At 51.2% G+C, this 27,969-nt stretch overlaps 9 protein-coding genes and 1 non-coding gene across 10 annotated transcripts; 6 read left to right on the forward strand and 4 right to left on the reverse strand.

The window, feature by feature from the left end:
- Positions 1 to 73: 73 nt before the first annotated feature.
- On the forward strand, positions 74 to 2,393 carry BDV37DRAFT_235409 (Zn(II)2Cys6 transcription factor). The gene has a single exon (XM_032080487.1). The coding sequence runs from the start codon at positions 338 to 340 to the stop codon at positions 2,057 to 2,059; it is 1,722 nt and encodes a 573-aa protein (XP_031947253.1). The 5' UTR covers positions 74 to 337; the 3' UTR covers positions 2,060 to 2,393.
- Positions 2,394 to 4,945, forward strand: BDV37DRAFT_235411 (uncharacterized protein). Its single transcript, XM_032080488.1, has 2 exons — positions 2,394 to 3,802; positions 3,855 to 4,945. Exons 1-2 carry the CDS (start codon positions 2,666 to 2,668, stop codon positions 4,650 to 4,652), a joined length of 1,935 nt encoding a protein of 644 aa, XP_031947254.1. The 5' UTR covers positions 2,394 to 2,665; the 3' UTR covers positions 4,653 to 4,945.
- Positions 4,946 to 5,107: 162 nt separating this feature from the next.
- BDV37DRAFT_235414 (F-actin-capping protein subunit alpha) lies at positions 5,108 to 6,626 on the forward strand. The gene is made up of 7 exons (XM_032080489.1): positions 5,108 to 5,259; positions 5,329 to 5,347; positions 5,465 to 5,580; positions 5,639 to 5,728; positions 5,784 to 5,836; positions 5,887 to 6,024; positions 6,083 to 6,626. The coding sequence occupies exons 1-7, from the start codon at positions 5,203 to 5,205 to the stop codon at positions 6,429 to 6,431; spliced, it is 822 nt and encodes a 273-aa protein (XP_031947255.1). The 5' UTR covers positions 5,108 to 5,202; the 3' UTR covers positions 6,432 to 6,626.
- A 922-nt stretch (positions 6,627 to 7,548) lies between these two features.
- Positions 7,549 to 9,431, forward strand: BDV37DRAFT_277585 (GMC family oxidoreductase; the record flags this gene model as incomplete). The annotated part of the gene is made up of 2 exons (XM_032085804.1): positions 7,549 to 7,617; positions 7,677 to 9,431. The coding sequence occupies 2 exons, from the start codon at positions 7,549 to 7,551 to the stop codon at positions 9,429 to 9,431; spliced, it is 1,824 nt and encodes a 607-aa protein (XP_031947256.1).
- Positions 9,432 to 9,990: 559 nt separating this feature from the next.
- Positions 9,991 to 13,986, forward strand: BDV37DRAFT_267553 (coma-domain-containing protein; the record flags this gene model as incomplete). Its single annotated transcript, XM_032084046.1, has 6 exons — positions 9,991 to 10,239; positions 10,432 to 10,572; positions 10,635 to 10,717; positions 10,780 to 11,219; positions 11,320 to 11,321; positions 11,776 to 13,986. The coding sequence occupies 6 exons, from the start codon at positions 9,991 to 9,993 to the stop codon at positions 13,984 to 13,986; spliced, it is 3,126 nt and encodes a 1,041-aa protein (XP_031947257.1).
- Positions 13,987 to 14,760: 774 nt separating this feature from the next.
- BDV37DRAFT_277588 (uncharacterized protein) lies at positions 14,761 to 15,849 on the forward strand (the record flags this gene model as incomplete). The annotated part of the gene is made up of 1 exon (XM_032085805.1): positions 14,761 to 15,849. The coding sequence occupies one exon, from the start codon at positions 14,761 to 14,763 to the stop codon at positions 15,847 to 15,849; it is 1,089 nt and encodes a 362-aa protein (XP_031947258.1).
- A 1,018-nt stretch (positions 15,850 to 16,867) lies between these two features.
- Positions 16,868 to 17,260, reverse strand: BDV37DRAFT_277589 (uncharacterized protein; the record flags this gene model as incomplete). Its single annotated transcript, XM_032085806.1, has 1 exon — positions 16,868 to 17,260. One exon carries the CDS (start codon positions 17,258 to 17,260, stop codon positions 16,868 to 16,870), a length of 393 nt encoding a protein of 130 aa, XP_031947259.1.
- A 1,919-nt stretch (positions 17,261 to 19,179) lies between these two features.
- BDV37DRAFT_t8 lies at positions 19,180 to 19,324 on the reverse strand. The gene has a single exon. It is a non-coding gene; the product is annotated as a tRNA-Tyr (tRNA).
- A 362-nt stretch (positions 19,325 to 19,686) lies between these two features.
- BDV37DRAFT_235423 (cytoskeletal protein-binding protein SLA1) lies at positions 19,687 to 24,509 on the reverse strand. The gene is made up of 5 exons (XM_032080490.1): positions 23,901 to 24,509; positions 22,411 to 23,715; positions 22,295 to 22,331; positions 20,384 to 22,234; positions 19,687 to 20,325 (listed from the first exon to the last, which is right to left on the reverse strand). Exons 1-5 carry the CDS (start codon positions 24,096 to 24,098, stop codon positions 20,300 to 20,302), a joined length of 3,417 nt encoding a protein of 1,138 aa, XP_031947260.1. The 5' UTR covers positions 24,099 to 24,509; the 3' UTR covers positions 19,687 to 20,299.
- Positions 24,510 to 25,953: 1,444 nt separating this feature from the next.
- On the reverse strand, positions 25,954 to 27,929 carry BDV37DRAFT_235425 (PRKCSH domain-containing protein). The gene is made up of 2 exons (XM_032080491.1): positions 27,557 to 27,929; positions 25,954 to 27,491 (listed from the first exon to the last, which is right to left on the reverse strand). Exons 1-2 carry the CDS (start codon positions 27,671 to 27,673, stop codon positions 26,025 to 26,027), a joined length of 1,584 nt encoding a protein of 527 aa, XP_031947261.1. The 5' UTR covers positions 27,674 to 27,929; the 3' UTR covers positions 25,954 to 26,024.
- Positions 27,930 to 27,969: the final 40 nt, after the last annotated feature.

Consider the following 27,969-nt stretch of genomic DNA (forward strand, 5'->3'; position numbering starts at 1 on the left):
CCACTCTTGGCTTTACTATCAATCAATTGCAAGTCCGCTCCACAAAAACTCTCTCTGATTTGACTCGATAAGCGTTGTTCCCCCATCATTAATTATAATAGACCCAGTCAAGATCGTCCTTATCTCCTCACTGCACTGGCCCACGTATCATAGCCTCTGACAGGCAGTCATTCGTTTGTCCCAGTTTTGGGCCTCTTCTGCCACGAGTATCTCTGGCTAACTGAGTCAAAGCCTGGTTCTCTTTACTGTGAGACTGCTCCTGCTCATCAACGTATTGATGGCGCTAGGAAATTGATCTTGTCCGGAAGACTGGCCATGTAAAGTTTCCTCCTATCGGATGCCGCGTAAAAAGGCTGCAGACCGCGTGGGTCCGGTCAAGACCCGAAGCCGTAGCGGCTGCAAGGAATGCCGCGCGAGTCGAGTCCGTTGTGACACACAAAAGCCGATCTGTACCAGGTGTCGGGAAAGGGGCCTAGTTTGCTCAACGCAACTGGTCCTGAAATGGGAGTCGGAGTTTGTGAGTCGAGGGCTTGCCTTCGGTCGAGCTGGCGTTTGGAGTAAGTCCGGCTCTCAATCCAAGGCATCGCCGCCCTCATCTTCGCTTCTGGATGATGACCAAGAATGGTGCGATATCCCTTTCATTGAGTCTTGGGGGTTTGTCAATAGCGGGGTCTCGACTTTTGAGCAACCGGACCAAGTCAACGTTGCTTGTGATGAATTAAACGCGGTGGTGGTTCGCGACAAAGGAAAAGAAAGACTGGCAGTCAGGTCAAACTGGCCTGCGCTAGTAGATATCTCAGAGTATGGGCCAATTCTACAACAGCTGCCGCAGCCTATGGCCTCCTTACCGTTGTTTCCCCACGTTGCTGGACAAAACCAGGGACACCTCTTCGAGTATTACCTTCAGCAAGTGTGTCCCCGTACAACTGCCAGCTCAAAGCTATCATCGCCATTTGCATCAATCATTCTTCCATTCTGTCTATCTGCATCACCAATACTGTTCAAATCGATCCAGGCACTGGGGGCATGTCACTGGTCTCGATTTGATCCGACCTACGGGGTCATAGGACTTCATCTTAAGTCCGAAGCGTTGAGGGGCCTCCGCCACCGACTTGCAACAGAAGGGACCTTGAGCTGCTCGACCGACCCTGAAGTGCTGGCTATCATGATGATGCTGTGCCTGTATGAAATCGTGGATAATTGTGATGAGCGCTGGACGATTCATCTGAAGGGAGCCAAGGACCTTATCCGCCTTAGAAGACAACAGACAATGCTTTCTAAGTCCCGTGGTGTCCAAGACCCTATTACAACCTTTGCCGAGTTATTCTTTGCATTTCAAGATGTCATGGGCCGCACGGCATGCGGCGAGGAAGTGTTATTTGGAAGTGACTATTGGCAAGAAAATGAGCGTAACATCGATTTGTGGATGGGCTGCAGTCCGGAACTCGTCTCTATACTGTCTTCTATTACAGAATTGAGCCGGACAAGACGACAGCTTACTTCTGATTCCGCCCGGGCGGCTTTCTCTCTACGATCAGCTTCTCTGGGACAAAAACTTGAGAACTTGGTCCAGGAAATCGATGGTGATGATGATGACGACCCAACACTCCAGACTGCCGCAGAGCTAAAGCGGTTGGCTGCGGTGTTGTATTTGCATTGCGCCTTATATGGGGCGTCACCATCTACCTCGTTGGTTGTTAAATACGTTCGGAAGGTTCTACGACTCGTTTCAGATTTACTTGATTCTGGATCACCAGTCAGTATGACGTGGCCTGTCTTTGTGGCTGCTGTGGAATTAGACCCTCTTCATGACGAGGTGTGGTCCGATGGCGAGACCGTTGTATACGGCCGACCGCTTGTGCTACGTGCGTTGGCTGCGATGGCGGAATCGAGTGTCTCGAATGTTGCGCGCACCAGAGCAGTCATCGTCAAGGTATGGCAAGCTAGGGACAGTGACATGCTGAAAGGATCCTCTGTTGATTCGTTGGATCACGCGACGAGCTGTAACGATTGGGAATGGTATGTTGCGCCAATCAGTACTGCCATGAGCTTGGCGTGACTTGGACACAACCATCACGATGAGACGAGTTTCTTTGGAATCATGGGACATTTTCCTTTGGCAATTTCTATTCTTCTGTGTTTTATGCATGTAAAATATCCATTTTCTCTGAACGAGACCTCTTAGTGTTAGAATGTGTAAAGCATGACGGGTACTCAGATCTCACGATGCTTATCGAAAGTGGTGCCATGGCTGCCGGACCAATCAGCATCGCCAGACGAGGAGGAGGGGCTACACAGAGCGTGATTCGCCAAATCCAGCGGCAAAGGACGTCAGTACCGATTTCAGTAGCAGACCCAAGGTCCGACATTCCTAGGCGTCCGTCCCATCTTTCCTTCTTGGAAACCTCTCGACTATATCCATACCTTGTTTATCTTCTTGTTTTGCCTCTACTCAACTATTGTTTCTGTGGGAAATATCAAGAACTACGCGAGAAAGATCTTCTTTGTGCCGCTTATTGATCGCGCGCCGTCGTATACTCATTGTGACACTGACCTCCCAAGTACTTAACCGCCGCCAGATCGTCGCACTGGAAGACTTCATCATGTTTTAATTTCACTGTTCCAAAGCATTGACACGTGTTGAAGCCGAGTATTCAATCGCAAAATGACGTCGTCGACTACTTCATCCACTGTATCGCACAGCGTGCCGTCCCTGCCATTCGCAAGTAAACTAAGTGAACAGTTATCGCAACGGAAGGAACAAGGTGAATCTGCAACCGATACAGAAACTTCAGGAAAATCTGCTTCACTTGGACCACCATTGCGCCCTTCACCGAAGTCACGGTCGTTGTCCGACGCGCCAAAACCGATATCTGCACGTTCCACCTCCGAAGAACACCGGCCGTCGAGTAAAGATGATAACTCTCTTTCATCTACACCAGAAACACCTCATCGGCCTTTTATGCATGGCTTACCTCTAAACTTGCCTTCAAAACCATCCGGATCCTCGTCCTTATCTAGCCGTGCTCCACTCTCCCCGAAGCTTGATTCGTCCCAGATCTACGGCTCCCCAGGCTCTGTCCTCCCTCGACGCTCCCGTGGCCTCGACTTTTCTCGAGCTTGTACTAACCTTCATCATTCTACGCTTGCCGAATCATCGCCCGATTCTTCACCAACGATTGGTGGGCGGGGAATGACAATCCCCCAACGTCGTGGTTCTTTGGGATCGACTTCGGTACCTCCGTTTTCTACATCCGGGCCAGCGGATAGAACGGCAATTTCAAGCTCTGTATCAAGTGTGAACATGATGGAATCAGATACTAGTAGCAGTGAGGAAGATGACGAACCGATGATTGGCGATAGGGACGACATGATAATGAATACACCCCAAGCCAACAAGATGAATCATTTTGCAGTGGGCAATGTGCCCAGTCCGGGTAACGATTGGATGGGTGGGTATTCGCAGGCAGCAGCAAGTCTCATGAGCTTTCAACGGGCTAGGTTTCGTAAAGGACGCAGTAGACATAGCTCTAGCAGTGCCAGCGGAAACAGTTCGAAACCCAGCCCTGGCCCGCTGTCTCCACCGGTGATGAAGAGCATCGAGAATCAGAATGGTTACTTTGGCTCACGGTCTAGCTTGAGTGCACGGCGTGAAAGCTTGAGTTTGGGTACTCGTGATCTTCGTCTCTCAGATTTGAGTGATGAAGGGGAAAACCGAGGTAACAGCCCAGGTACCTCGAACTCCGAAGGCGGGCCCTTGGGTGTTATTCGACGAGCTGTTACACGTAGAAGTAGTTTATTGGTGAGCTCTTCCATTCCATGATCGTCTGAACCTCCGCTCACACCTCATCTAGCCAAAGACGAAGACCTTCGCACGTATTCGAGCCGCACTGATGGAGGAATCGGCCCCTATCGACTGTGAGGCAAAGCGGGAAGCTGAGGTCATTCGGCAGGTCCGGGAGAGCGAGCCAGAAATTCCGCAGACGTCCCCCAGTTTGGATGCCCTCTCGTCAAGTAATCTCTTCCAGCCAACTGATCTGCACCGGAATCTGGATGACGTGCCGGCGAAAACTGGGACCTCTGTCCCCGATGAACCTAGCTTTAGCGAGGAAGCCCACCGAAATTCTGCTGGTGCTGAGTTTTGGAATTCTTTTGATGAACGGTATCGTACGCCACCGCCGCCGCCTTTACGTCAGATGGGAACTTCGGTATCTGAGGACGACCTCTCCATGGATATCACGCCCTCAACTACCGTGGGATCGACATCTGAGTTTGCGAAACCGAGCGAGAGGCCCAGCTCACGCTGTTCGACTCCAATCGCAACTCAACCAATCTCGATATTGGAATTCAAAAGGAAACGGCGCCGTGAGGACGATTTCGATCCGAACCTGTTCAAGCGAAGGGCGGTATCTCCGAGTATGAGCGTCCAGAGTAGTCCGGTGATGCCTAATTCACCTGCCGTGAGGGATACGGGCAGCAGCATTTGGGGTCCACCCAAAGCCAACATCGGCTCTCTCTTCCCTGACCAGCCGAGCACTGAAAGCGGTACCCGGAATCCATCTACACCCAAGCATACAGGCCATCTGAAGCGAGTGGGCCTGCAAGGGATGACTGAAACGAACGATGGACTCATGAATATGAGCATCGAGTGATAGTCGACGCTCTTGACATCCAGGCGTTCTTCTGCACGAGCCGGGCTCGTTTCTTGTTATCACTACCATAATAGTTTTACTTCTGCATGCCTTTCCTTTCTGGGTTTAATTTAGCGTGGAGCTGTTTTATATTTTGGGCTGGTTGGACATTGCCTTTGATTATTTCATACATGGCGTCAAGTGGGGGCCTTGTGGTTGGGTAACAATAGTACTTTGCTAGTATAGCTCCATCTGCTTCTGATGCATCGACATCATAGATAGCACCTAATCAAAATATCATACTTTAATCAAAATTGCATATAACAGAGGGTTGAATCATACAAGTTGAATAGCCGCGGTCCTCGTTCCCAATGGCCACGTGCGAGGTGCGGGCGCTTACGGCGCTAAAGCTCCCGCTGTTGACACTGGGGAAGCACCGCAGTTTCAGGAGCTCTTTCATCATCTACGGTCGTTTACCTGTCTACTGGATATTTGTTTGCATATATTTTCATACCCTGAAAGAATATATCCACCAAACCTACTCACAACTTGTTCTTAATTGATCGTCCACATGGCATCCACAGTTGACATCGCTTCCTCGTTCATTGAGGGTGCCCCGCCAGGCGAGGTATGCCTGTGAAGTCGAGCTCTACTCCTATGGTATATTTTCGCTGTGTCGCTAACATTGACCTTTTAGCTCGCGGACGTTGTTGCCGGTAATTTTTCTTCCTTCGTTCATATTGCCCACTCCCCGCATTCCAGACTGCATATGCTCCCCCGCCAGAGCTTCCGTACCATCCAAATTCAATAGCTAAACAAGACCGAATGACCAGATGTGAAAACGCTTACCTCTGACGGCGCCGATATCATCCCATCCCTTGCTCCCGCATTTGAGCGATACAATGAGACGCAACTGGCGACCGTGAAGCTCCCCGGGGCGAGTCAGGAGGTGGAGTGATCCTTATAATCGCTGTGGAGAGTCAATGTCTGACAAGGCAATTGCAAAGGTCCTTATCAGCGAATACAATAAACTGGAGGGTAACCGCTACTTTGACGTCGAGAGCCAGACGTCCTTCGAAGTCGATCATGTCACACAAGTATGGCCGCTCTTTGGTGGGGTCTCGGCGGGGACTAAGCTGACATTGGCTTCAGGAAGCCTCCGCGGCGCAGTCGTATGTATTGGATTCGCAAAATGCGGACTTGATGTGAGTTGGTGGATACCGGGTTGGAAGGCTGCTGCTGATAACAATTGCAGCAAATCGCTACTCAAGTCGCTTGGTGCTCACGCCCGGGAGCACTACCCTAATTGCGCCTATGGTGTATACCCCATTGAAAACGACTCTGCGGTGGCAATTTTGCTGGTTTCGAACCGCTACTCACCTAACAACTTCTGGTGAGTCCATATCAGTCGGTTTGTCGGATATAATGGTGCTAATGGGTTATTCGTTAAGGAACGGGCGCTTCCGCGCTACCTACCAGTTCCCTGTTTCTGAGCCCACGACCGTGACCGGCAAGATCCAGGTTGACGTCCACTACTACGAAGATGGCAACGTGGCGCTCAACACGAATAAACCCATCAAGCTTTCCGTCCCATCCACTTCCGCCGAGAGCATCATTTCCCGCATTGCAACTGCGGAGCGCGACTACCAGGAGGACCTGAACCGCGCGTTCGTGCAGATGGCTGAGGGCGCATTCAAGGGCTTGCGCAGACAGCTCCCCATCACACGGCAGAAGGTGGAATGGGAGAAGGTCGGAGGATACCGCCTGGGACAGGATATCTCTGGTGGCAAGGGCCGCTGAAATACCACTGATACGTGGGAATATGCTGGCATAGATGCGGATTGAGCGTTAGCGTGATTAGAAGGATCCATTCTAAATTGATCTTGAATAATGTATAGGCTTTGATAGGGCTATCTCTAGAGCTGTGCTGTTTACAAAAGATAGGTCACTCGCACTAACTGCTAGCTTGTCAACTAATATCTGACGCTGAGCGACAGTATGATTATCATGAACTGTATATAGCGATATCTTGATGCGCCCACAACAAGTACGTTCAAGCTACATTATTAGTATTTATAGTTTCAGAGCTTTGCATATAACACCATAGGAAGAGTACTTCAAGCAGTGATTACCTGACTTCGGTTAAAAGCGTGGCTTTACCTCCTTTGTATATATGTTCCTCGTGCAGGAAGAGGATGCCATAGCTGGTAATTACCGATCTAGTGCTCGTCTTCATCTTTCCCCCTTTGTTAGACTAAGATGGATTGACGGAAACTGTCTCACTCTGATTCAGGAGGTGTCATCTTCACTTAGGCCATTGAAAAAGTCACTGTGATATCGGCTCAAATTTAAGAGAATGCTCACATCCATCTGGATCCTACAGGTCATGGAAACTAGAGCTCTCATTCCATAACAAAGTCTTGGGAGAGATTGAAATGCCACTAAAAAAGGTCAGCTTTGTCGACGATCAGCTGGAAACGTGACCTCTCCACAGTCATTTGCTCTACGCCTGGTTGGTTTTAATATATACACGTACGGGAATACTCTATAGAGATGGAGAAGAATTGGTTGATGCTAAACTCAAGACAGCTCCATTGCTGAGTGAAGTACGAGGTACTCCGTCCGATGTGTCTTAATGATGTGGGAAACTGTTTCTAGTCATGCACCAGCGCTACGTCAATTAACTTGTTTACTGCACTCACGACGGTCCCAGGGGCATCCAAGTTGGCAGTCGCATCCCGGAGGTCAGCCACAGTCCATTCACAAATACCAAGGCAAGGGATTGACCTCGAAAATAGAAGGAACCATGTGATATTACATATAAGAGGGCTCTTCGCCCAGGTTGCAATTTAGCAACGGTCCTACGACTAAGAGATTCTACACGGCTCAATCGCAACCAAAGCAACTCCGGTTGAGGATGCTACTCAGGCTGTTTTTGACAGCGATTGCTGCCGCGACTTGTCAAGCCGACCTTGAGTATGACTTTGTAGGGCCACTGGGGATCATTTTTCCGCTCCCACCATCATCTTCTAATACTCTCAATAGGTTATTGTCGGGGGCGGCACAGCCGGTCTTGCCCTGGCCTCACGACTAAGTCGTGGACTGCCGGAGAGTTCTATCCTTGTGCTGGAAGCTGGCCCTGATGCCGCGAACGAGCCTCGCATCAATATCCCGGCTATGATGGGCTCGGCCATCGCATCATCGTACGACTGGAATTTCACTACTGTCCCACAACAGCATGCGGGCAACCGTTCCCTGGCTCAAGGCCGAGGAAAGGTCCTGGGCGGAAGTTCCGCGCTCAACTTCATGGCGTGGAACAGAGCCAGTAAGGTCGAGTATGACACATGGAAAAAGTTAGGAAATGATGGATGGGACTGGTCAGAGATGATCCGCTCTATGCTCAAAGCTGAGAATTTCACTTTGTCAGACAAGTACGGTGACCAAGGCGTAGGTTTTGGTGGTCCCGTCCAGACGATGATCGGTGATTGGGTGCCAGAACACCAGGAGTTCTTCATGGAAGCGTTGAAAACCCTGGATGTGACAGAGAACCGCAATTCACTGGGAGGAAATGTTCTTGGCCGCGTGTTCCAGCCTTCAAACGTCCGGTATTTCGATCGGAAAAGGTCGTATAGTGCCCACCACCCAGGATATCCCTCGCTTGCAGGACCCAATCTTCATATACGGGTAGAGACTAGGGTGCGCAAGATTGATTTGGTGAGTATGGATCGAGGAGATCTGGTAGCAACAGGCGTCACTCTGGAAGATAACACAACTGTCTGGTCAAAGAAGGAAGTCATTGTTGCTGCTGGCACCCTGCAAAGCCCCGGCCTGTTGGAGCTCTCCGGAATCGGTCAGAAAGATGTGCTGCGTGCTGCCAATATCCAACCGCTAGTTGATCTCCCTGGTGTTGGAGAGAATCTGCAGGATCATCTGCGAATTGAGAGCTCCTATCGACTTCTCCCCAACTACACCTCGCTCGATCTGCTTCAGACAAATACCACTTTCGCGAAAGAGCAACTGAAAGCTTATAATGCAGGTAAAAAGTCCATATACGACTATACTGGGGGTAGCTACGCTTTTCTTAACTGGACTGGCGTGGCTGACGAGCCTACGCGCATGGAATCTTTAGCACGCAAAGCCGCTGATAAACCCCTCTCATCGTCGCCCATCGAGCGCATCAGAGCTCATATTCAGCTTCATCAAATACAACATGAAGAAGAGAATGTTCCACAGGTTGAGATAATCTCCGGAGATGGATATCTCGGAACAAAAGGGTACCCACCAAAGACATCTCCACTCTACGGTTCAAACTTCTTCACGTTGATCGCAGTCATGCTGCACCCCTTCAGTACGGGGTCGATACATGTGACGTCGTCCTCGATCTCGACAGCTCCGCAGATACAACCAAACTACTTCTCCCATGAATATGATATCCAGGCTCTCGCATCTGCCGCGAAGTACATGCGTAAGTTGGCATCAACAGCCCCTCTCCGGCACGCCTGGACCGAAGAATACGAACCAGGCCTTTCGGTGGTTGGTGATGGGCCCGATAGTGATAAACAGTGGATGGAGTATGTAATCAACAGTGCTTCAACAATATGGCATTCTGTCGGCACATGTGCGATGTTACCGCAGGAACTCCATGGGGTGGTCAATGGAAATCTGACCGTGTATGGCACGGAGAATCTTCGGGTGGTCGACGCCAGTGTCATTCCAGTTTTGTTATCCGGCCATCCACAGACAGCTGTATATGGGATCGCTGAAAAAGCGGCGGAGATAATCATTAACCGTTGGCAGTAGATAGCTTGTGGACCATTGTATGGACGTAGTATACTAGCCTGTAAGATCGAGTACTACTGGCCTATGACCACAAGTCTTGGTATTAGGATTAGACTCCGGGAAATGCATAGGAGCATCTGAATATTAGCCAGTTTTCTCCTTAGAGTTGCCAGGGAAGCTCTATAGTCTTACAACATACTCCTGAGTCCACTTGAATAGAATTTGATATCGATCACGTGGACATGATGACCCCATCGTCCTTAGAATGATGTAGAGAAATACATAATACAGAAGGGGTTAGCAAAGGACGAATAGCAGGATACACTCTCAGATTAATACCTCTGATTTATGCATGGCGATCCATAATTTGCTCTTTGCTTCTCCACGGGGGTGACACACACCTTACGTCAGGGCAATCTCACACCGAACACATAGATATAGAGCAACTATATATATTTCTGAGGTCAATCAACTGATCCTACGCGTATAAACCTATTTTCTAGTAGTTGAATTAGTTGTTCTGTCCTTCGGCATCTCCGCTCATCCGCTGCACGAGAAGTACAACTATATAAAAGTCACCATGTTGTCGAATATGCCACGCCTCTCCCCCGTTTCCTCCAAACCCATCCTGAAATCTGCCTCCCAACAGGTCCCGAAAGTCGCATGTTCGATGGGACCTTGCAGATATCTAACTGCGACAACACCCGCAGAGAAGAATGTAACCCTGCTCCAGGATAAGAAGAATGGATTCGGGTTCGCACGGTCCAACCCTAGGCCGCCAAAGCCGAGGAGCAAGGGTGTCACCGAGATCAGGGGCCCGTACTACACGGTATGCACTATATACTTTTGCAATTGTACCGTTGATTGCAGTTGGGCTGATGATATGCGATGCACTATAGGTGATGGGCAAGAGATACCTGGCCGATGTGCTTGAAACGTATGTTCAGCAGCAACGCCGATAATAACATAGTGTTGCTAACGTACGGCTTACAGAATGGGGACTCACGTGGATGGTCTCAAGTTTGCAGGAGGTAGGTGCAGCGTCGAGTCTTGTCGAACCAACGATCTGACCCCGGTTATAGGCTCTTTTTCACTGTTTCAGGAGAAGCCCTTGAGGGAGCTGATTGATCTGGCTCATGAGCATGGCGTTTATGTTTCGACGGTGAGTTTTCCCTGTACAATGATTGGGTTTAAGGGGGCATATCGTCTAATTTAGATGTGTAGGGTGGATGGGCCGAACACCTCCTCACTCATCCAGATACAAATGCTGTCTTTGACAAATACTTCCAGAAGTGCAGGGACCTAGGGTTTGTCGCCATTTGACCTAGTTGTGCGCCACATACACCATACTGACACACCAGTACTACAGCTTTGACGTAGTCGAGCTCTCATCCGGCTTCCTATCACTCCCCGAAGACGACTGGCTGCGCCTCGTCGACAAAGTCCACGCATACAAGTTAAAAGCGAAGCCCGAGCTGGGTATTCAATTCGGCGCAGGCGGCGACACCCCAGCCGCCGGCCTAGAGGCAACCGGCACCTCGGATCCTGGAAAGCTGGTCAGCTTAGGCCATAAGTTCCTCAACGCGGGGGTAGAGCGCCTGATGATCGAGTCCGAGGGCATCACGGAGAATGTACAGTCCTGGCGCACGGATGTGGTGTCCACGATCATGAAGGAATTGCCGTTGGAGCGCGTAATGTTTGAGGCTGCAGATCCAAAGGTCTACAATTGGTATATCCGGGAGTTTGGTATTGATGTCAACCTTTTTGTCGACCATAGTCAGATTGTGCAGCTGTCGTGCTTGCGACATGGTATCTGGGGCACGGCTGATACATGGGGGAAGATTGTCTCTTTCCGCCCTGAGTAGATGACTCTGTTTTTGCGAGTCTCATGTATTTTCTAGCTACATAGTGGTAATGGGATGTTTCAATTCGATATACACGAAATGGTAGTATGGATTGATGACGATAATTGAATGAGTGTGGGCAGGCGGTCTGGGCGATGCTTAATAATCCGGCGTGGATGTGCTCCGCATTTTGTTCCGGGGAAAGCAAACCATCCCGACTTAATCCTCTTCGCAATGCAATTTCTCTCGCTAGACACAACTAACCACGTCGGCAGGGTGACTAGCCGTGATTATCGATCGCCTGGTATAGACCGAGGAGTCATGTCTTGAGTAGCCTTCAGTCGGCCGGAGTAGGCGACCCTCATCACAGATCGAATATCAAATAACCACCGGACCCCGCGACTTGGCACTTCGGCATTTACTCTATTCGCGGCAACTTCGCTCGGCCGGTTACGAACTTCAATTTAACCTGAGATCCGGAGTCTATATCCATCAGGTGCCCCATTTGTGTCATGCCGAAGGTCACCGCGCCTCCGGGTGGCCGGCTACGATGCCGACGAGCGTGCGATAGTTGTAAGCGGAGGAAGCAGAAATGCAATGGAGAGCAACCATGCACAATCTGTGTTCAACGCCACAAAGAATCAGAATGCCATTTTTCGGACAAGCCGGCCCGCTTGCTGAAGCCCAGCGAGAGCTCGAAAGATACAATGTTGCTCAGCGAACGCCTTGTGCCTACTCCGCAAAGACAAACCGCCATGGACCGACTGCTGAACTCCCTCGAAGATCGTAGCGCAAATCTAGAACAACAGGTGGTGGATGATAAAGACGGGACGGCTCCGGTTCCGAAGGTGGCCAGGCTTCTTCGCGATGGACAAGGTAAATTCATGTACATTGGCGACTCCGCGAGTTTGTCCTTTCTCCAAAGTGTCCGTCGCATAGTATCCTCGTCAATTGGCCGTTGCGAATTCACGGAAGATAATTCACGCCATTCAATGCTTGAGGCTTTTCAAAGTAGCTCCACTACACAGACGGGACCATTGATACCGCCCCCAAGAAATGAAGAAGCTCAACAATTGGCTCGCCAATATGTTCTTGCAACTAGTCCCCTATTGAATCTCTTTGACCTTGAGGAATTCCATCCACGACTGGCCAATTGGATTGAGAACCCAACGGGCGACGAAGACACCGTGAGCTCAATATTTTATCTAGTGCTCGCCATTGGGGCCCAAGTATCGGATACCAACCACACCCTGGCGGAGAAATACTTTATCAGTGGGCGTCAGCTGGCATTTTCGGCTTTTACGGAGACCCCCAGCATCTCCACTATACAGTCATATGTCCTCATTTCAATGTATATGCTGGGTGCTTGCCGTCGCAACGGCGCTTTCATGAATCTGGGAATTGCTCTTCGTGCCGCGTATGCGGTCGGCATCCACAGGAAAGATGCGAACACGCTCTTCTGCACGCGAGAGCGGCGTGCCCGGGAACGTGTGTGGAAAAGCCTGCGCATGATGGATCTCTTCCTCAGCGCCTCTCTGGGTCGCCCTCCAGCCACGACGGACTTTGACTACGACCCACACGATGGCAACACGCCAGGGGCACAACAGCGCCTGCAGCCGGAAGAGCAACTTTCCCTGACGGTTGTTTCGCTATGTCGTATTTTCGAGCGGATCCTTACGGAAGTTTACATGAGGCAGGTGGTGTCGATTAGTGTTGCGGACAGCATCTCGAATCAACATCGCGCGTGGGTCCGAAACCTGCCAACCTTCCTACGAATGCAGACAGAACGACTTGATGCTGCCAAAACTCTCGAGGACACCTTGGCTGCAGCCCATATATTCGGCTCGTATTACTGGTCGATTATTCTGTTGACCCGGCCATTCCTGGTCTTCCGAGTCTCTCAGTATGTGAAAAATAAAAGCGAGTCAGGACTTTCCGAGAGTAAAGTCAACAACTCGCGACTCTCGCTTTTTGCCGATGCATGCGTTTATTCCGCATTGCGCAGTCTCAACGTCGTTGACGATCTCTCTCAATACTCGTCCCTGCCGCGAAGGCTTCCATTCTTAATCAATTCCGTTTTCAACTCGGCTGTTGTCTTAGGGGCGGCATTCTTTGCTGACTATGACAATCTGCTCCCACTGGAAGAGGGCTTGAACAAGGCCGAAAAGTTCCTTGGTTTGTTCGTTCCGCATGATCCTCATGCCTGCCGCTTTTTCCAAATCATCAAATACCTGCGAGGTGCAGTTGGTGAATACGTCCGCCGCCGGAATCGTCAATGGATGGAACGTCGTAGCAAACAAGTCGACCAGCTTTTTGGCGAAGTAGGCCCGTCCAACGAAGCTTCAAGCACTAGTAATAACCACCACACCATTTCAACCAACCGCGGGGATCAAGCAACAGTCCCGTCTCCTCTATCCCCAGACAAATTTGCCGACGGGCCCCTCCCCTCCCAATCTATAGAGCAAACAACTGCTACAGCCCACCCTGATGACGGTATCTGGGATGCCTTATGTGCCACTGAAGGACCCTTCCCATACGACACAGCCATTTCCACTTTGACGACGACAGGCATTCCCATCGGTTGCTCACCAGGAGGTACAATCCCTACTGGCCCACATGGAATGCCGGACAACGAAGGCCAAACACCTCTCTCTGATATGATCCTTTCAGATAATGGACTCCTCTATATGGCGGAGGATCTTCCTGTGTTCGGGCTTTGGGGAGAGACTTGATTTTATGTCACCTCTCCGTACAAATTTCACTTCAACCTTTGCTGCATCTCTTCCGAGACTGGCCTTTCTCTATTTGGCCCTCTTCGATCCCCACAGTATCTGCATATACCCCTGGAGCAAGATGAGTTGTACATTTATCCTCTGTATTTATGACCAACTTTATGACTATATGACCCCTTTGAATTAGGAGCTGGGCGTTGTACTAGCGTTAGACGAGATGTTACATACAAAGCCCTAGTTATTTATTCCATCTGGAATGCTCTGGTAGTCTGAGTTCAGTGGGACTAGGGCAGTCGTACAATTTCTGTCGGGCCCTCGGGAGTTACGCATGAGGTCAGAAACCCCAAGATAGGGCTGCTAAACCCTAATAGATTGTCAAGCGCGTGATAAGTTAGGGACCTTGGCATCGGCATTTGTAAAGTCACAGTTGCCTTAACTAAAGAAAAGGTGTCAAAGCTCCAGCTGTCCTAGTTCGGTGCGGTCCTTGCGCTCAATCTCCGCTAGCCCCAAGAGAACAGCCTGATAGGCTCTCTCAGTCACACTATGTCGAGCTATCCAAGATAGGTTCATCATCGACGCGAAGGATACGCTAAGCCGCCACACGGATCAGGTATGCAGGAACTGATACGATGACAGTGCAATAATGACTCGTAATCATCCGGAGGGGCGGTTTTAGCGCCTTGAATTAAATCAGGGAAGGATTCAGCTTCGCTCGAAGAGTCCCTGATAACCACTGCTTCAATTCCTCGTCGCACCACAAAGCCTTATCCCACCATGCGAATACTGCTTCTACTCCTGATACAGGCTGCCGTGGCAGCAGCAGCGCCCGATCAATTCCAGCACTGGTACAAACAATTCCGCTCGCAGATCGAATTCGTCCTCAACAACAACTGCTCCGAGCAGTACCACAACTACCTCAACCAAACCCCCGGCTTCAACCCAGAATACCAGCTCTGGTATGACCCGACAAAGGGCAGCGCCTTGACCGCGCCCCTGGTCTCTTGTATGCTAAGCAACCTCCCGGAAAATGTGAAAGCCAACATGGCCAACGCAGGCGTTATCCTCGGCCTCTTGCCGACCATGCTCTCCATGCTGGGTTCCAACACAGTCGACACTGCCATCCTGGCACGGGTCGCAGGCCGACCATTCCTCTCACTGTGTTTGGCCCTAGGATCACCGGCCGTTCTCCCGGACCGACCCTTCGAATACCCCAACGTGAAAGCACTCCTCGGCGCCGACGGGGTAAAGAAAAGGATCACCATCGCGAAACCGGGCGGGAGGACATGGATCCTCATCTCGGCACTGGAGTATATCGTCGCGTTAGGCGCCGTCGCGAATATTGCAACCGTCTGCTACCAGCTAGGCATCCGGTGCATATGCAACTACGCGACGGAAGTCACCGCGCAGCCGCTTATCTGGGCGTTCATCATCGCACTGATTCATATCGGGGGAATGATCGCTCTATCACTCCGCTACCGTGTCATCCGACACCCTGTAGTAGAACCACGTTTTAATACCCGGCTGGATTGGTTTCGGGCATATCTCGTCCGTGAGATCACCCCATCGTTATACGCTACTCCTGCCCCAGACGTCGACGAGATCGAAGAATCGTATCTATTCCTGTTGTTTTCTTGGTGTGTCTCCACCGGCGCAGTGGTTCATATCTTGTATGGCACGATGGTGCTATCCAGTCTATTGTTTATTTCAGTTCAAGATGCGCTCGCTAACGCCGGGCGGTTCCTCGCGTCGGTTATATGTTGTCGGGCTGTGTTGGCGTATGAGCTGGCTGGGCTGAGGCAGGCGAGGGCTGGGAAGATGGATATTGGGGAAGGGGCTGGGGTCCATGAGTTGAGCTGTAGGTGAGTAGGGGATATGATACGGGTGTCACGATGTATTGCTATACTTTAACTGTATTCTTCCGTCAAGTCTGGACTGTCGCAGCCTTGTGTCAAGGATTTAAAGCACTGAATTGGAAGATATGATATGAGTTTGATAGTGTGGTTGGCTGATCGTGATCTTTGGGCGTGTTATATATAAATTAGATCGTATCTCTACCGAGTATAACTTAATTTAGTATACTATGTTAGTACTCAACTACTATATAATCATTTTTAAATAATTGTACAGACAAGCAATCATGCAACTTGATAAACAGTTTTACTTTAGTGAGTTGCAAGATAATCCCACTTCAAAAGCCGATCTCGAAGACATCCGTAGCATGACCTTGCATGATAGTACCCCCTCACACAAAAGCCAGGAATCGTACCTCTTAAGATACAGACCGTTACAACTGCATAGAACGACAATAATACAATTCTGGAAAGATAGCACGCTACCTTATATTTCCTATATTTTTTTTCATAAGCAACTAACTGAAGGACAGCCTCCGAGCGGTGTTACAGTAATGTAATCATCTCCGTCAACGAACAGAGAGTCTGTGCGAGCCCGAGTCATGAACCATCCGGGAGGGTTTATGCCAATCAGTTTGTTGGTTCCGGCGGTCCCTCCCGGCGCTAAGGGGACCCGGTAGTTTCATTCATTATCATCATACCTGACTAGGATATGAGCATGATGGCGTATATTAGTGCAGATATTTGCAGATACTATTCTTATCTGGAGATTCCATGTAGGAAGGAAGTCCCGGTATAGTCTTGCTTATGTATCATACCACTCAAAGACAACTAACTTCCATCTCATTCAACCTAACTGAACCTATAGGCCATGACATCAAACGTAGGTTGTTAACATGTAACACAAGACCACAGCCACAACTAGGCCACCATCCCCGTCAATCCCTGTCTCCACGCATCATCCAGGACCCGAATCCACACTTCCACAATCCCCCTTTCCCACGCGTTATATCCAAACTCAACCAATCCACTTAACCGCACTTGCCATGCTTGACAATGTCATGGGTGCTACCGTGGCAGGTAATCTTGCGGTTATCGCGGGAGCAGCCAGCAGAGCCACCACCGGGCTGAACCACACGACGGGGCTCGTTGTCGCTACCGCAGTCGGCGAGATGATAGGCCTTGTTGTTGAAATAGAAGGTCTGGTCGCAGGGGCTGTCGGTGAGCCTGGTCAGGACGCGGGTGTTCGGGCAGGCGCTTTCGCCCTCGATCCAGACGACCCAGTGGTTGGCCTGGTCGTTGTTCTGGAGCTGCTGGCCGTATCCGACGGCGACGGTGCCGGGCACGGGGGCTGGCACGGGGGCTGGGGAGGCCAGGACGGCCGTGATGAATGGGAGGGTGGAGAGGAGGTTTTTGAGCTGCATATTTGATCCGTTGGATGAACTTGGTTTGTTGTTTTTGGTTTCTTGTGATGGAGTGAATGAAGCTGTTTGCTGTGATGATGAAGTTGGATTGGAGGGATGGGGAGGGGCCCTTTTATACCTTTCTTTGAGGGCTGCTTTTGTAATCGGGGATTCGGATTCGGATTCAGCGATGGTGGACTGGTCCGGTGTGATCCTTCAAGGCCACCATCCGGCCTGATGTTTAGACGACCGGATCACTTAGCTTCGAGAGCGTTACATCACATGGTTGTCCTGCAGGGATTCTTTCTTGATGCTGGACTTGTAGCCTCCGTGGGTCCCTGTAAGGATATGCTGACCTGTGCCTGATACTAAACAGGAACAGTTTGACGTCCGTCCAATGGTAATCTTACAGTGCCCAACAACTAGTGACAATCACCAATCGAAGGAGCACTGTATAGAAGACCCCACATCGCCAGTCAATAGCAGTGATGATCACTGGTGGAACAAGTAATGCTCTTCATGGATGTCCACCTTCCTCCGGCGAAGCCAGAACCGGAAGCAGTGACTCCATGAGAGCCGCAGGGGGATGTCTGCAAAGGCAAGGCCAGTAGAAGGCTTACAGAGGCCGAGTCAACATCCACAGTGAGGCAGCAGACAGGAGTGGCGATCAGGTATAGCAGTGACCGGGAAAAAGCCTCCTTGCATCTGAGTCAGCGGCTGTTGCCCCTTATCCGGCTTCCCCGGCTTCCCAGTATCTCGTGGCTGTACAGGTAGTACCCACAAATGCTTCTGGCCTCACGTCGAGGGCACAGGAATGGTGAAGGTGACTGCTGCAGGGTTCCTACTCCCCACAGTTGTCGTACCAAGAACCTTAGTCTATGGCTTGATTATGCGGCGCTAAATGGACCCTGAAACTTGTTGAATGATATAGAACGGCCCCCAATCCTGGCTAACCAAAAAACCAGAAGTAGGTCCCCCTTGTGGAGCCCTACTGAATGATCGATGAGATGCCATTGGCTTGACATCTTTTTCAGCTCTACCCCGATGGATCATGATGCGACACTTACACTTTGGGTACTGACTCGTAGATAAGGGGATCGGAGTGAGCGGATTAATATTCAGAAACATCCTTTATGCTTCTGGATAGTAGCTCCACAGATCGAGCTCCCGACGTTGCAAGCTTTTGAAGAAAAGCCAGAGGGTTCACAAACGTGCTATCAAGCCGAGGCATTAGCGCAGATCAAAGTACACGAGCAGTCGAATAAGCTTAGGGCGAAAGCATCTCAGCCGAGGTCCCTGAAGATCATGGGCTATGCGCGAAGCACTCCGTAGTAGGCCGGGCAATCACTTTCCCAATGAGGCTGAGAGTAGGACGCCTAAAAGGCGCTAACCGCAATGCTGAAGGCTGAGGCTCGGAATCCCCGCAAGCCATTTAGCCTCATAAAAACAGGGAAACGGGAGCCGAGCCGGGCCGGATCCAGGCCTTCTCCGTAACCCCACACGAGTCAAATCCCGGGTCATACGACGAGCAGATACTCTTCATGTAGAACTAGCCAGGAACTCTCAAGGTTCCCTCACCTTCTGTAGCCATCGCCGACGGCATTCTTCTGCTTTGTAAGGCTGAGGTTCTACAGCCCCTTTCCTCTGTAAGGCCACGAAACACTTTTCCCGGGTTTTGATCCTCTCTATAGCGCGGTGTGATATGGCAATGGGCTTGCAGATACGAAGATGCAGCAGGTTCTGTATGATGATTAGTTATCACCCCGACGGCCTACTACCCCGTGAGGGATCAGGGTCCTGTTTCCCCTTTGGGGAATTGGTCTTTGGCTCTACTGGCTCTGGCAGTAACTGTTGTGCGTACATCAATTAGGTGGCAAGAGAGGAGCTGTTATGATATACAATAAATAAAGTAAAGAAAGAAAGAGTGCAAAAAAAAGAAGGGCCCGAACCGCGGTTCGAACGCGGGGCCTCTCGCAGATTGGTACTATATAGCCCACTAAGAGTATTTATTAGTATCGATGATATTGATGGAATGGCGACGAGGTCTCCTTACAAGCGAGAATCATACCACTAGACCATCCGGGCTGATGTCATTGTTGACCTTATTTCGTCTCTCAATGTGAAACCCAAGGAACCATGAACGAAGCTCTTTGAACATGGAGAGACAGCGTGCGCTTTTCGGGTCTGTATTGCACGGTGCTGCAAGATTTATCGAAGCGAATGCACTTGGTGCTTAATTTGTTACAATGCTGTGCTAGTTCTATATTCTTAAGGGGGATGCAACCAAACTGCCAGTGAGATGTGAAAAGTTTATGGCTTCATGGAAGTACTAATTGCCCCACCACGCTACTTAATATGGTACGCTTCTATACAACTGGGATGTGGGAGCTGCAGCCGTGGCTGGCAGTGCTCTGCTTCTGATAGTTGGCTCCACTTGCCAACGACCCTGTCATAGTATTATTAGAGTACCCCTCTATGTATCGTACAATATGACTAAGAAAAGCAGAAAGGAGGTAACAAGAATAAGAGCACTTCTACTATCGGCCCGGCACCCTACTCCAGAGTAGAGAGTGAGAGAGAGGTATAAAGGCACAGTTCAGCAGCTCATCCAACCAAAAGGATATTTTTCCAGAGTCCCCAAACATACATTAATGTAACATAAGAAAACGTTGTATCGAGACAGTCAATCTGAGACAGGTAATTGGGAGTATCAAGTACCAATCAGGAACAAAAGAAACAGAACAGAGGTCAAGTCATATCTTTAGGATCACGCATTGCCTGGACAATGATAACCAAGAACAGAAAGAAAAAAAGAAATAAGAACGGCAAATCTAGCTGGCTGAAGCTGCGTCAGGGGGACACATGCGAGACATTGCTCCAAACATGACTGCGTAGATCGAGATTGTGGGCCAAGACGTTTAGTACGCATTACGGCGTCAGAGGTAGGAAGACGCGAGTTATTTATGGTTAGCGCGGGAAATCGCCGATGTGAAGAGTAAATAATGTATAAGATATGTGTCATGTGCCGCGAAAGCAAAAACGATTATATACATGTTCAGATTAAAAACCGAACGGATTTGTGGGCGCTGTGGAAGATAGTTAGTAGCCGCCTAAGAGATGTATGCATTGCTTGGCGGAACTTACTGGCTTGTGCAAGATTAGCCCGGAGACCTGTCGGCTGGGGAGCGAGCTTCTTTGGAGCGTCATGCTTGACACCAAACCTGATTGGGGGTGCGGGCCCAGTCTTCTGTGGGGTCAGAGGTGCAGCCGTTGGCTGCTGAGGAATTGGTGGGATTGGCGGTGGCGACGTAGTGTTGTAAGGCATGCTGCCAACGCCATTCATACCGGTGGGTTGAGGCTGCAGGGGTTGGGGAAGAACGGAGTTGATGCCGGTTTGCATTGGCTGTTGCGGCTGTGCCTGGAAACCGAAGCCAGTGGGTTGCGGGGCAAGTCCCTGGAAGCCCGCTTGCTGTTGCTGTTGCTGCTGGATTCCAAATTGAGATTGCGGTTGGAAGCCAGTGGGTTGTGGCATCAAGCCATTTTGGAACTGATTTTGGGGCATGAACGCAGTTGGCTGTGGTTGGAGTGGTTGCTGGAACCGCTGCTGGGTTAGTTCGGCCAGACTCTGACCTGGAGCAGCGAGTGGCGGTCCAGCTTGAGGTAGCCCTGTCAGCTGAGGCTGCAGTGGAGGGAGGCCAAAAGAGCTTTGCTGTTGAGGGAAGTTCTGGGGTGCAGAAAGTGGTCGCTGAGGCGGAGGGGGAAGCAGCGAATTTTGACCCATAGTCTGAGGAGCGTGCGGGCGTGGTCTGGAAGCTTGCTGGAACCCAGTGGCTTGGGGACTGAATCCCTGCGTGGGGTTCTGGAGTGGCTGCTGGAGCGGCTGCTGTGCCGGCTGACCCAATTGAGAGAAGAAACCGGGAGTAGCGCCCGTTTGTTGTGGCTGTTGGGGGGCAGGCGCGGGTACAGCAGTTGGCTGAGGCTGAATGACTGGAGGTGCCTGTGACGGAGGTTGTGAAGCGGGAGTCGGTTGGGTAGGAGTTGGCTGTAGCGGAGGGTGAAGCACGGATAAGTCTGCCATTGCCCCTGTAAGTTGCTGTTGTGGTGGCTGCGTTGTCACGGGCGAGGCTGCAGCAGGGGAAGCCGGCGTTGCAGCCGCTGGAGCTGCTGGAGCTGGCGCGGGAGCAGTCTGCTTAGGCTGTTTGACCTCCCATGCATCGTCATCAAAACCACGCTGGACAGGCTTTTCCGGAGCCGCAGAAGTTGGAGAGGCTTCCTTTGGCTCCGCGTGGTTAGAGTCTTCCTTCTGCGCGAAAGCCTTGGGATCGACCACATCTCCGGTCTGCACAGCCGGCGCTGGCCTGCCCTTACGCGTATTGTTGCGCAGAACACCTCCTGGACCCGCGAAGAGGCTACCGCCGTCTTCACCATTGCTGATGACTTCCTCTCCGCCGAAGCTTACGTTGCGCAACTTAGACTTGGCTCCAGTACGACTGAACATGGTATCCAGGTGGCGCATCACTCGTAAGATATCGCCTTCCTTCAAGCCAAGCGTGCGAAGTACTTCTGGCGTAATATCCGGAAGAATGCTCTCGTCCATCGAATCCTTGGTGAAATTCTGCGCATACCTCTCACATTGGTGTGGACCGACTCCTGCTTTCAGGAAGAAATCGAACCAATCATAATCGGACTGCTGGAACGAAGCTCCAGCAGACTCGGAGCGTTTGTTCTCAGCCGAAGGTCGAGATCTTTCAGGTTCTCGCTGTGTTGAACGACGCTTGATGTCGGAGAGTGGCTTGTCCTCGTCCAGTGACACTCCCGTCACCTTCTCAACGTATTCCAGGTCCTGAATAGACATTTTCGGGATAGGGACCGCGATCTTGACCCCGTTCATCTTGTGCAGATGGATCTTACCGTCTTGCAGACCGATGAATTGAGCCTCCACAGTGAAAGTTTTGGTACGATCGGTCCATTGTCTCGTCTTGGCTGGGTCTGGCTCTTGGGGTTCGTTAGTATGACCAATCTCCTGACACAGTGAAGGGGGAAAGGGGAACTTACTCGACTTCTGGCTGCTACGGCTGTCACGCTTGTGATGCTATAATGGAAAAGATAATCGTTAGCGTTTCTAATAACACCATTATATATCGGCCAAATAGCCAACGGACAGCGCCTACCTCTCCGCGGGGCGAATCAATTGAATCGGTTCGTGACTTGCGCAAAGCCTCCTTGGCCAACCTTGATTCTTCGAGACGGTTTCGCTCCACTGCCGACAAGCCCGAGTCAACGCCTGATGGCTGACTGCTGGAGGCATAGCCGGTGATCTCGACATAGCTACTTGGGACTACGCCCTCCTTGCCATTCTTCACGCGCCGGACCATCCACCATTCCTCAGACTTGGTGTCATCAAGGACGATGACTTCATCGCCAACACTTACACCCACTTCATCGTCTTGCTGTGCCATGAAGTCATAGAGAATCTGACCCTTCTTCTGTCCTCCCCCACCGGAGCCAGCCGCAATGACTTCCCTCAAGCCCTCTGCGCGGTAGGCTCCGGAGATTTCACCAAGTGCCGCGACAATCTCTCTGGCGGTGTCTTTTGCGCCGGCATGGAAATCAATGCTTTTGCTGGGGCGAACCAGGTCGACAAAAACGTGCTTCCCTTCAATGGAGTAATGAGACAGCTTGTCAGCTGTCCATTCCTGCTCTTCCCCATCGTCTTCCGGCGAGATGAAGATCGTCCCAGTAGCAATGTTGATACCCAGGGTTGTCGGCATCTTCTTCCTTTTGCCCATCACCTCAACCATTTCATTGACATTGTAGATGTGATAGCCGGAAGGAGAACGGGGTGCAGGGCCGACTCTGTTGTACGGCGGGGACTCTTTCACATGTCCTTTACTATCCTGCTCCTGCGCCAAGATGATCTGAGGAGGGCGTGCCGGGAGACCCGGGGACCGGGGAGACTCTACACGCGGAGATATCTGCTGGGATGGGGGACGTTGTGGGAGGGCCGGCGGCGGCGGCGAAGGCTCCCGCTGATAGCTTGGTTCGGGCTCATACGATGGCTGGGGCTGCGGGGGTGGCGGCACTGCCCTGGTGGCTTCGGGCTCTGCATGCTGTTTGTGAATTATATCAGCAATCGCCGCGGCGGCTGGGTTCTGAACGGCGCCGATGGGCGAGCTTGAGACAGGGCTGCTGGCCTCTTCTGTCGGTGCCGCCGTTGGGCGCTGCGGGAGTGTCGGAGGTGCGGCTTCGGCGGGAGGAGCAGGGACAGATGATGCTGCGGGAGCGTGGGCAGCCTGTTCAACAATCTCGATATAATTTGCCGGGGCGAAACCGAAATCCCCGCTGACCCCAACTAGGGTCCAGTCCGGGTCCGATATGTCGTACACCACCAGTTCTGCATCTTCGGAGAAGGATACCTCTTCGTCTGTTTGGCGTGTGTAATCAAATAGCGCTTTGGCAGAGTGAATTGGCTGGGCCTGTATATTCAATTCGGTTCCACAGTCAGTAAATGTCCGATTCAACGGTGATCCACTCTCTACCCCTGAGGGTGGGAACGAACAACCACCAACTCCGGTCAGAGGACGGGAGGCCCGGAGGACAACAGCAATGCCTCATGTGAATTCCAGGTTGCACAGCAAAGTGCGATAGGATGCATCCTTACCTCCTCTATGTAGTTATTAGGCACAAGACCTTCGGGCTCGTCCTCATCATCGTGTTCCGCCTTCTTCTTGGCCTTCCACCAATCGTCTTCGTCGTTGCTCTCCAGGAGGTATAATAGGTCACCCTCGCGAAGCTCTAATTCACCTTGCGCCTGAGGGTGATAGTCATAAAGGGCCGTGTACACACCGAGGAAACCCATGGTGGGCGCCGTCAGCTGGCAAACCGGGATAGAATTCCGGCTATCGTAGAAGGAGTTGTTGTATTATTGCAGCTGCTGCTCCCAAGAGCAGCGGTTCTAAATGGTCGTGTAACCAAATGGTGCTCCCGCTTGGGCCCTGAGGGAGATAGCGGAGAGTAGACTCAAAGGTCGGGCGATGGTCGATGGGTCGGTCGGGGGGGTTAGTTAGTTCGTGGTGGTGGGCTTGGCAATTACGCAGTGGCAGTACTTCAGGTACCGATATCGAGCCCGAGGCCGCAGCACCGCAACTGTCGGATAGGACGGGGAAGGATGAGGAGAGGGTGAAACGGAGAGAACTCCCGTGTGAGCCGTTGACCGGGCGGGGTGGGATAGGGAAACGAGAGAAATGTGGGAGAGAAAGGGTCGAGTCGGAAGAGTTTCAGGGAGAGACAGACACACGAGGGAGGGAATGGAGGAAGTTGGCCGATCCGTTCGTGGTTTGGTTTACTCCTGTGGAGGCTGTGAGGGGGTGCAGCCTTAGGCATCAGAAGCGCCCGGTCACGTTTTCTGCACTGCCTTATCAACCACTGCTGACGAGTGAGTCTGTTATCCGAACTTCCTTCTTGTATACTGCGTGCTCAGACAGTCAGACAATAGGTGATGGTATTCCTACAACCTGATTGATCTTCAAGGGTACCCCGAAGACCGTAAAATGGCCGAAGAAGAAGTGACACCATGTATTAAAGAGCTAGGGCTGCTTGTTGCTCAAGTATTACGGCTAAGCTCTATTATCTCTATACATCATACCAAAAGCCTGGAGCACGATATAGATCCCAATAACCCTCAGATGAGAGGTCCACGCTACAAGTTTATTCGCACCTCTCTGACAGCCTCATACATATATCCATCTACAGTGCTACCTACACAAAGCACAACCCTAAATAAGGCAGATAGAGTCACACACACGTCTTCCCTCTACCCCATCCATGGCTCAACACACCATCCAAATCTACACAGCAGGCAGTAATAATCACCACCATCATAGTGACAGCGACTCCACCCCCCACCACCTGACAACATTCCTAGTAACATTCCACATCCCTTGTAAGCTACACTATCCCTCAACCTCACTATCCACACGACCCTCACAAACCACCACGCATACACAACTCATTACCACTACCACCAGCCAGAGATAAGAATGACACAATTCCACCCGATCTCCCTCAAATCCCTCCGCAGGCGTCTATCCAGACACTCCAAGCCCAAATCACCCAGCACAACCATCACAATTTCTTCTTCAGAAGTCTCAGAAGCTGAATCACAGACTGTTAAGCCCATAACCCGACGCAAAAGCGTAAAAGAGATTAGGAAAGCAGTGATCGAGTTCCTGGAAGAGATTGGCGGTGTGGTTAGGGCTATTCCTATCGATGAGGACTATGGACGGTGTGACTGTGGACGGTGTTTTGGGCGGTGTTTCGGGCGGACGCCGTACAGTAGATATGGGCCGTATGTTCTACATATATATATATGTCTGTTTGTACTTGGTTGGTTGGTTGGGTGCTGATGGTATACTAGGGCTTTGATCGGTCGTGATCTGGATGATACTGTGTGTCTTTTGAGGTCGAGGCCGGTTTGTTGACGTGCAGGGCTGTCGGGTGGGATGGATTTGTTTGCTAAGTGCTTGGGCGTTCCTTGATATATTCATGGGATGGAGTTCCTCAGTGTTTATGCGTTGACTATGGCTATGATTGACGAGTTGCCCCGTAGGTTATGGACTTGAGGGATGGCCTATTGCTCTGTATGATAGAATCCTTTGCTTTGTATATGTGTCGAGGTACCCAGAAGTTGAAATTGCAGGTACTTTGTTGGGATGAAAAATGATAACCAAGAATAGACACAGATCTACAAGTCGTCAAGTACAAATATGACATAGTCTAAGGGTAGTTACAGTTCATCTTTGAAGATTTCCTCACTGCCCTCTTCCGCGTTGTCCGCAGGCAGCTCCTCCCCCTTTGGCTCGTCCTTCGGTTTAGCCTCTAGGACCTCCTTCTCTGGAACTTTCTTCTCGGCGGGAGCCTTCTCCTGCGGCTTTTCCGTTGTACCATGGTCCTCCGACTCTGTTCCAGACTTGGCTCCCGTTTCTTCCTCCTCTTCATCTTCATCGGTGTCCACGATGCCTCTCAATCCACGCTCGCCATTGGCCGTGACATGTTCCAATGTCCAGTCCTTACCCTGAGCGAGCTCTTCGAGTCGGGTCTTCAAGGTTTCGATCTTCTCCGGGTCAAGCCCAAGCTTTTCTAGGTCGACTTTGGACAACTGCAACACCTCACCATTCTCGCGTTTGGCCACCACTTCCACCTTCTCTTCTCCGGCGGAAGCCACGCGGCCTTTCTCGATTTCCTTGCCTTCGGTGCCCACGAGCTTCTTGGCACCGACCTCAATGTCACCGACGATAGGAAATTCTGACGTAGTAGCAGACGATTCGACAAGTCTCTGGGCCAGGTGATACTGCCGCATCGCCTCCCAGTCGGGAACCTGGTCAGGTAAGAGAACCTCGCGACACTCAATTGAATGGAGCTCCTCCTGCTGTGGGGGTAGGAAGGCGACATCATTGCACAAGCGCGGGGTGTAAATGACCATCAAGTAGGAGCAAGTCGTCAGCTCTTTGATCCAGCCAATGCGATCCGTCGACTGGGGATGACAATGGAACTGAACCTCAATCTTCCGGTTCTTCCCCGTCAAATCGCACTTAGTCCCGCCCTCCAACCGCTGCACCAGATACCGTGATCCCCCGTTCGTCTGGAGCTCGGCCACGTCCGTCGTTGTTGCTGTTGTTGTCGCCTCGGCCGTCCTTTTGCGCTCAGCTTCACCATCCTCCTCTTCATTAGCCCGGGAAAACCGGCCCAGGATAAACGAATGCGTTGCCGGATCCTCCATGGGAGGATAGTTAGGGATCCCACTGCCAGAAGGCAGCGCATGGAACTGCTTGATCTGCTTCTTGTAGCAGAACGAGTACGACCACCAGCCCGAAACATAGTACATGCATTTCCCTTCCATCTCGCTAAGAAGTTCCAAGCCGCGTTCCGTCGCCCGAGCCAGCTCCTGCTTCTCGTCCGTCTCACTGGCCTCCTTGGTCCTATTCGTCGGACCACTTTCGTCTTTCTCGACTTGCGGGATTTGACAGAGGAATCGTTGGCCTTGGAGGGTTAGCTCCTCGTATGTGAGCTGCGGTCCTCCTTCCTGTTGTGGACTGTGCTCTTGCGACCCATCTGTGCGAGGCTCTAGAGGGATCTGCGGCTTTTGTAGAGAGTTTCCCTGTTGGTCATCGGAAACGGGAGGGCTACTTTGCGTCCGTAGTAATTCTTTCGCGTGAGAGTCAAGAACATATTCGTCAGGGAAAAGGACTTGGTACTAAGTTTAGCTTTCAGATTAGCGAGAATGTCGGTTTTAGCGCAACGACTGGGAGTGGGATGTACTTGAGGAAACGCGAGTAGATCATCGTGAATATTGAAGACTTTCTTGTTCGCAAGGGCGGTAGAAGTCGCGCATGCTAAAGTTAGCAAGGACGCTACGATCCGGTTGCGCCGGCCCATGGCGGCGAGTTGTACCGATAAATGTCGATAGCGTTGGGCGCTGCTTGGCTGGGGCGTTACGGACTTGCAACGATCTGGCCTGATGAGAGCTTTCCTGGTGGAACTCTGAGGCCCACGTCACTTAATGGAAGGAAATCCTATTAATTAGAATATGAACAAGAAAGGGAGGGATAGTTCAATTGGTCATCATGGTACTATATGGGAAGATATGGATGCTGGAGGGAAAGCCCTCGCTGCAGTTGGAAGCAGAGCAACATGACAGCTGTGAAGAACATCCGATTGAACGGTTGCGTTGG

This window comes from Aspergillus pseudonomiae, assembly GCF_009193645.1.
Source record: "Aspergillus pseudonomiae strain CBS 119388 unplaced genomic scaffold BDV37scaffold_1, whole genome shotgun sequence".
NCBI classification, from domain to species: Eukaryota; Fungi; Ascomycota; class Eurotiomycetes; order Eurotiales; family Aspergillaceae; genus Aspergillus; species Aspergillus pseudonomiae.

What these genes read in the sequence shown, in the direction of transcription:
- BDV37DRAFT_235423 (XM_032080490.1), bottom strand. Translation starts at nt 24,098, where the DNA reads ATGGGTTTCCTCGGTGTGTACACGGCCCTTTATGACTATCACCCTCAG. An exon ending in CTAATAACTACATAGAGGAG is followed by an intron (nt 23,716 to 23,900) that starts GTAAGGATGCAT and finishes TTGAATATACAG; the next exon opens with GCCCAGCCAATTCACTCTGC. An exon ending in CCGTAGCAGCCAGAAGTCGA is followed by an intron (nt 22,235 to 22,294) that starts GTAAGTTCCCCT and finishes ACGAACCCCAAG; the next exon opens with AGCCAGACCCAGCCAAGACG.
- BDV37DRAFT_235409 (XM_032080487.1), top strand. Translation starts at nt 338, where the DNA reads ATGCCGCGTAAAAAGGCTGCAGACCGCGTGGGTCCGGTCAAGACCCGA.
- BDV37DRAFT_235411 (XM_032080488.1), top strand. Translation starts at nt 2,666, where the DNA reads ATGACGTCGTCGACTACTTCATCCACTGTATCGCACAGCGTGCCGTCC. An exon ending in CACGTAGAAGTAGTTTATTG is followed by an intron (nt 3,803 to 3,854) that starts GTGAGCTCTTCC and finishes CACCTCATCTAG; the next exon opens with CCAAAGACGAAGACCTTCGC.
- BDV37DRAFT_235414 (XM_032080489.1), top strand. Translation starts at nt 5,203, where the DNA reads ATGGCATCCACAGTTGACATCGCTTCCTCGTTCATTGAGGGTGCCCCG. An exon ending in TCGCAAAATGCGGACTTGAT is followed by an intron (nt 5,837 to 5,886) that starts GTGAGTTGGTGG and finishes TAACAATTGCAG; the next exon opens with CAAATCGCTACTCAAGTCGC. An exon ending in TACTCACCTAACAACTTCTG is followed by an intron (nt 6,025 to 6,082) that starts GTGAGTCCATAT and finishes TTATTCGTTAAG; the next exon opens with GAACGGGCGCTTCCGCGCTA.
- BDV37DRAFT_235425 (XM_032080491.1), bottom strand. Translation starts at nt 27,673, where the DNA reads ATGGGCCGGCGCAACCGGATCGTAGCGTCCTTGCTAACTTTAGCATGC. An exon ending in ATCTACTCGCGTTTCCTCAA is followed by an intron (nt 27,492 to 27,556) that starts GTACATCCCACT and finishes AGCTAAACTTAG; the next exon opens with TACCAAGTCCTTTTCCCTGA.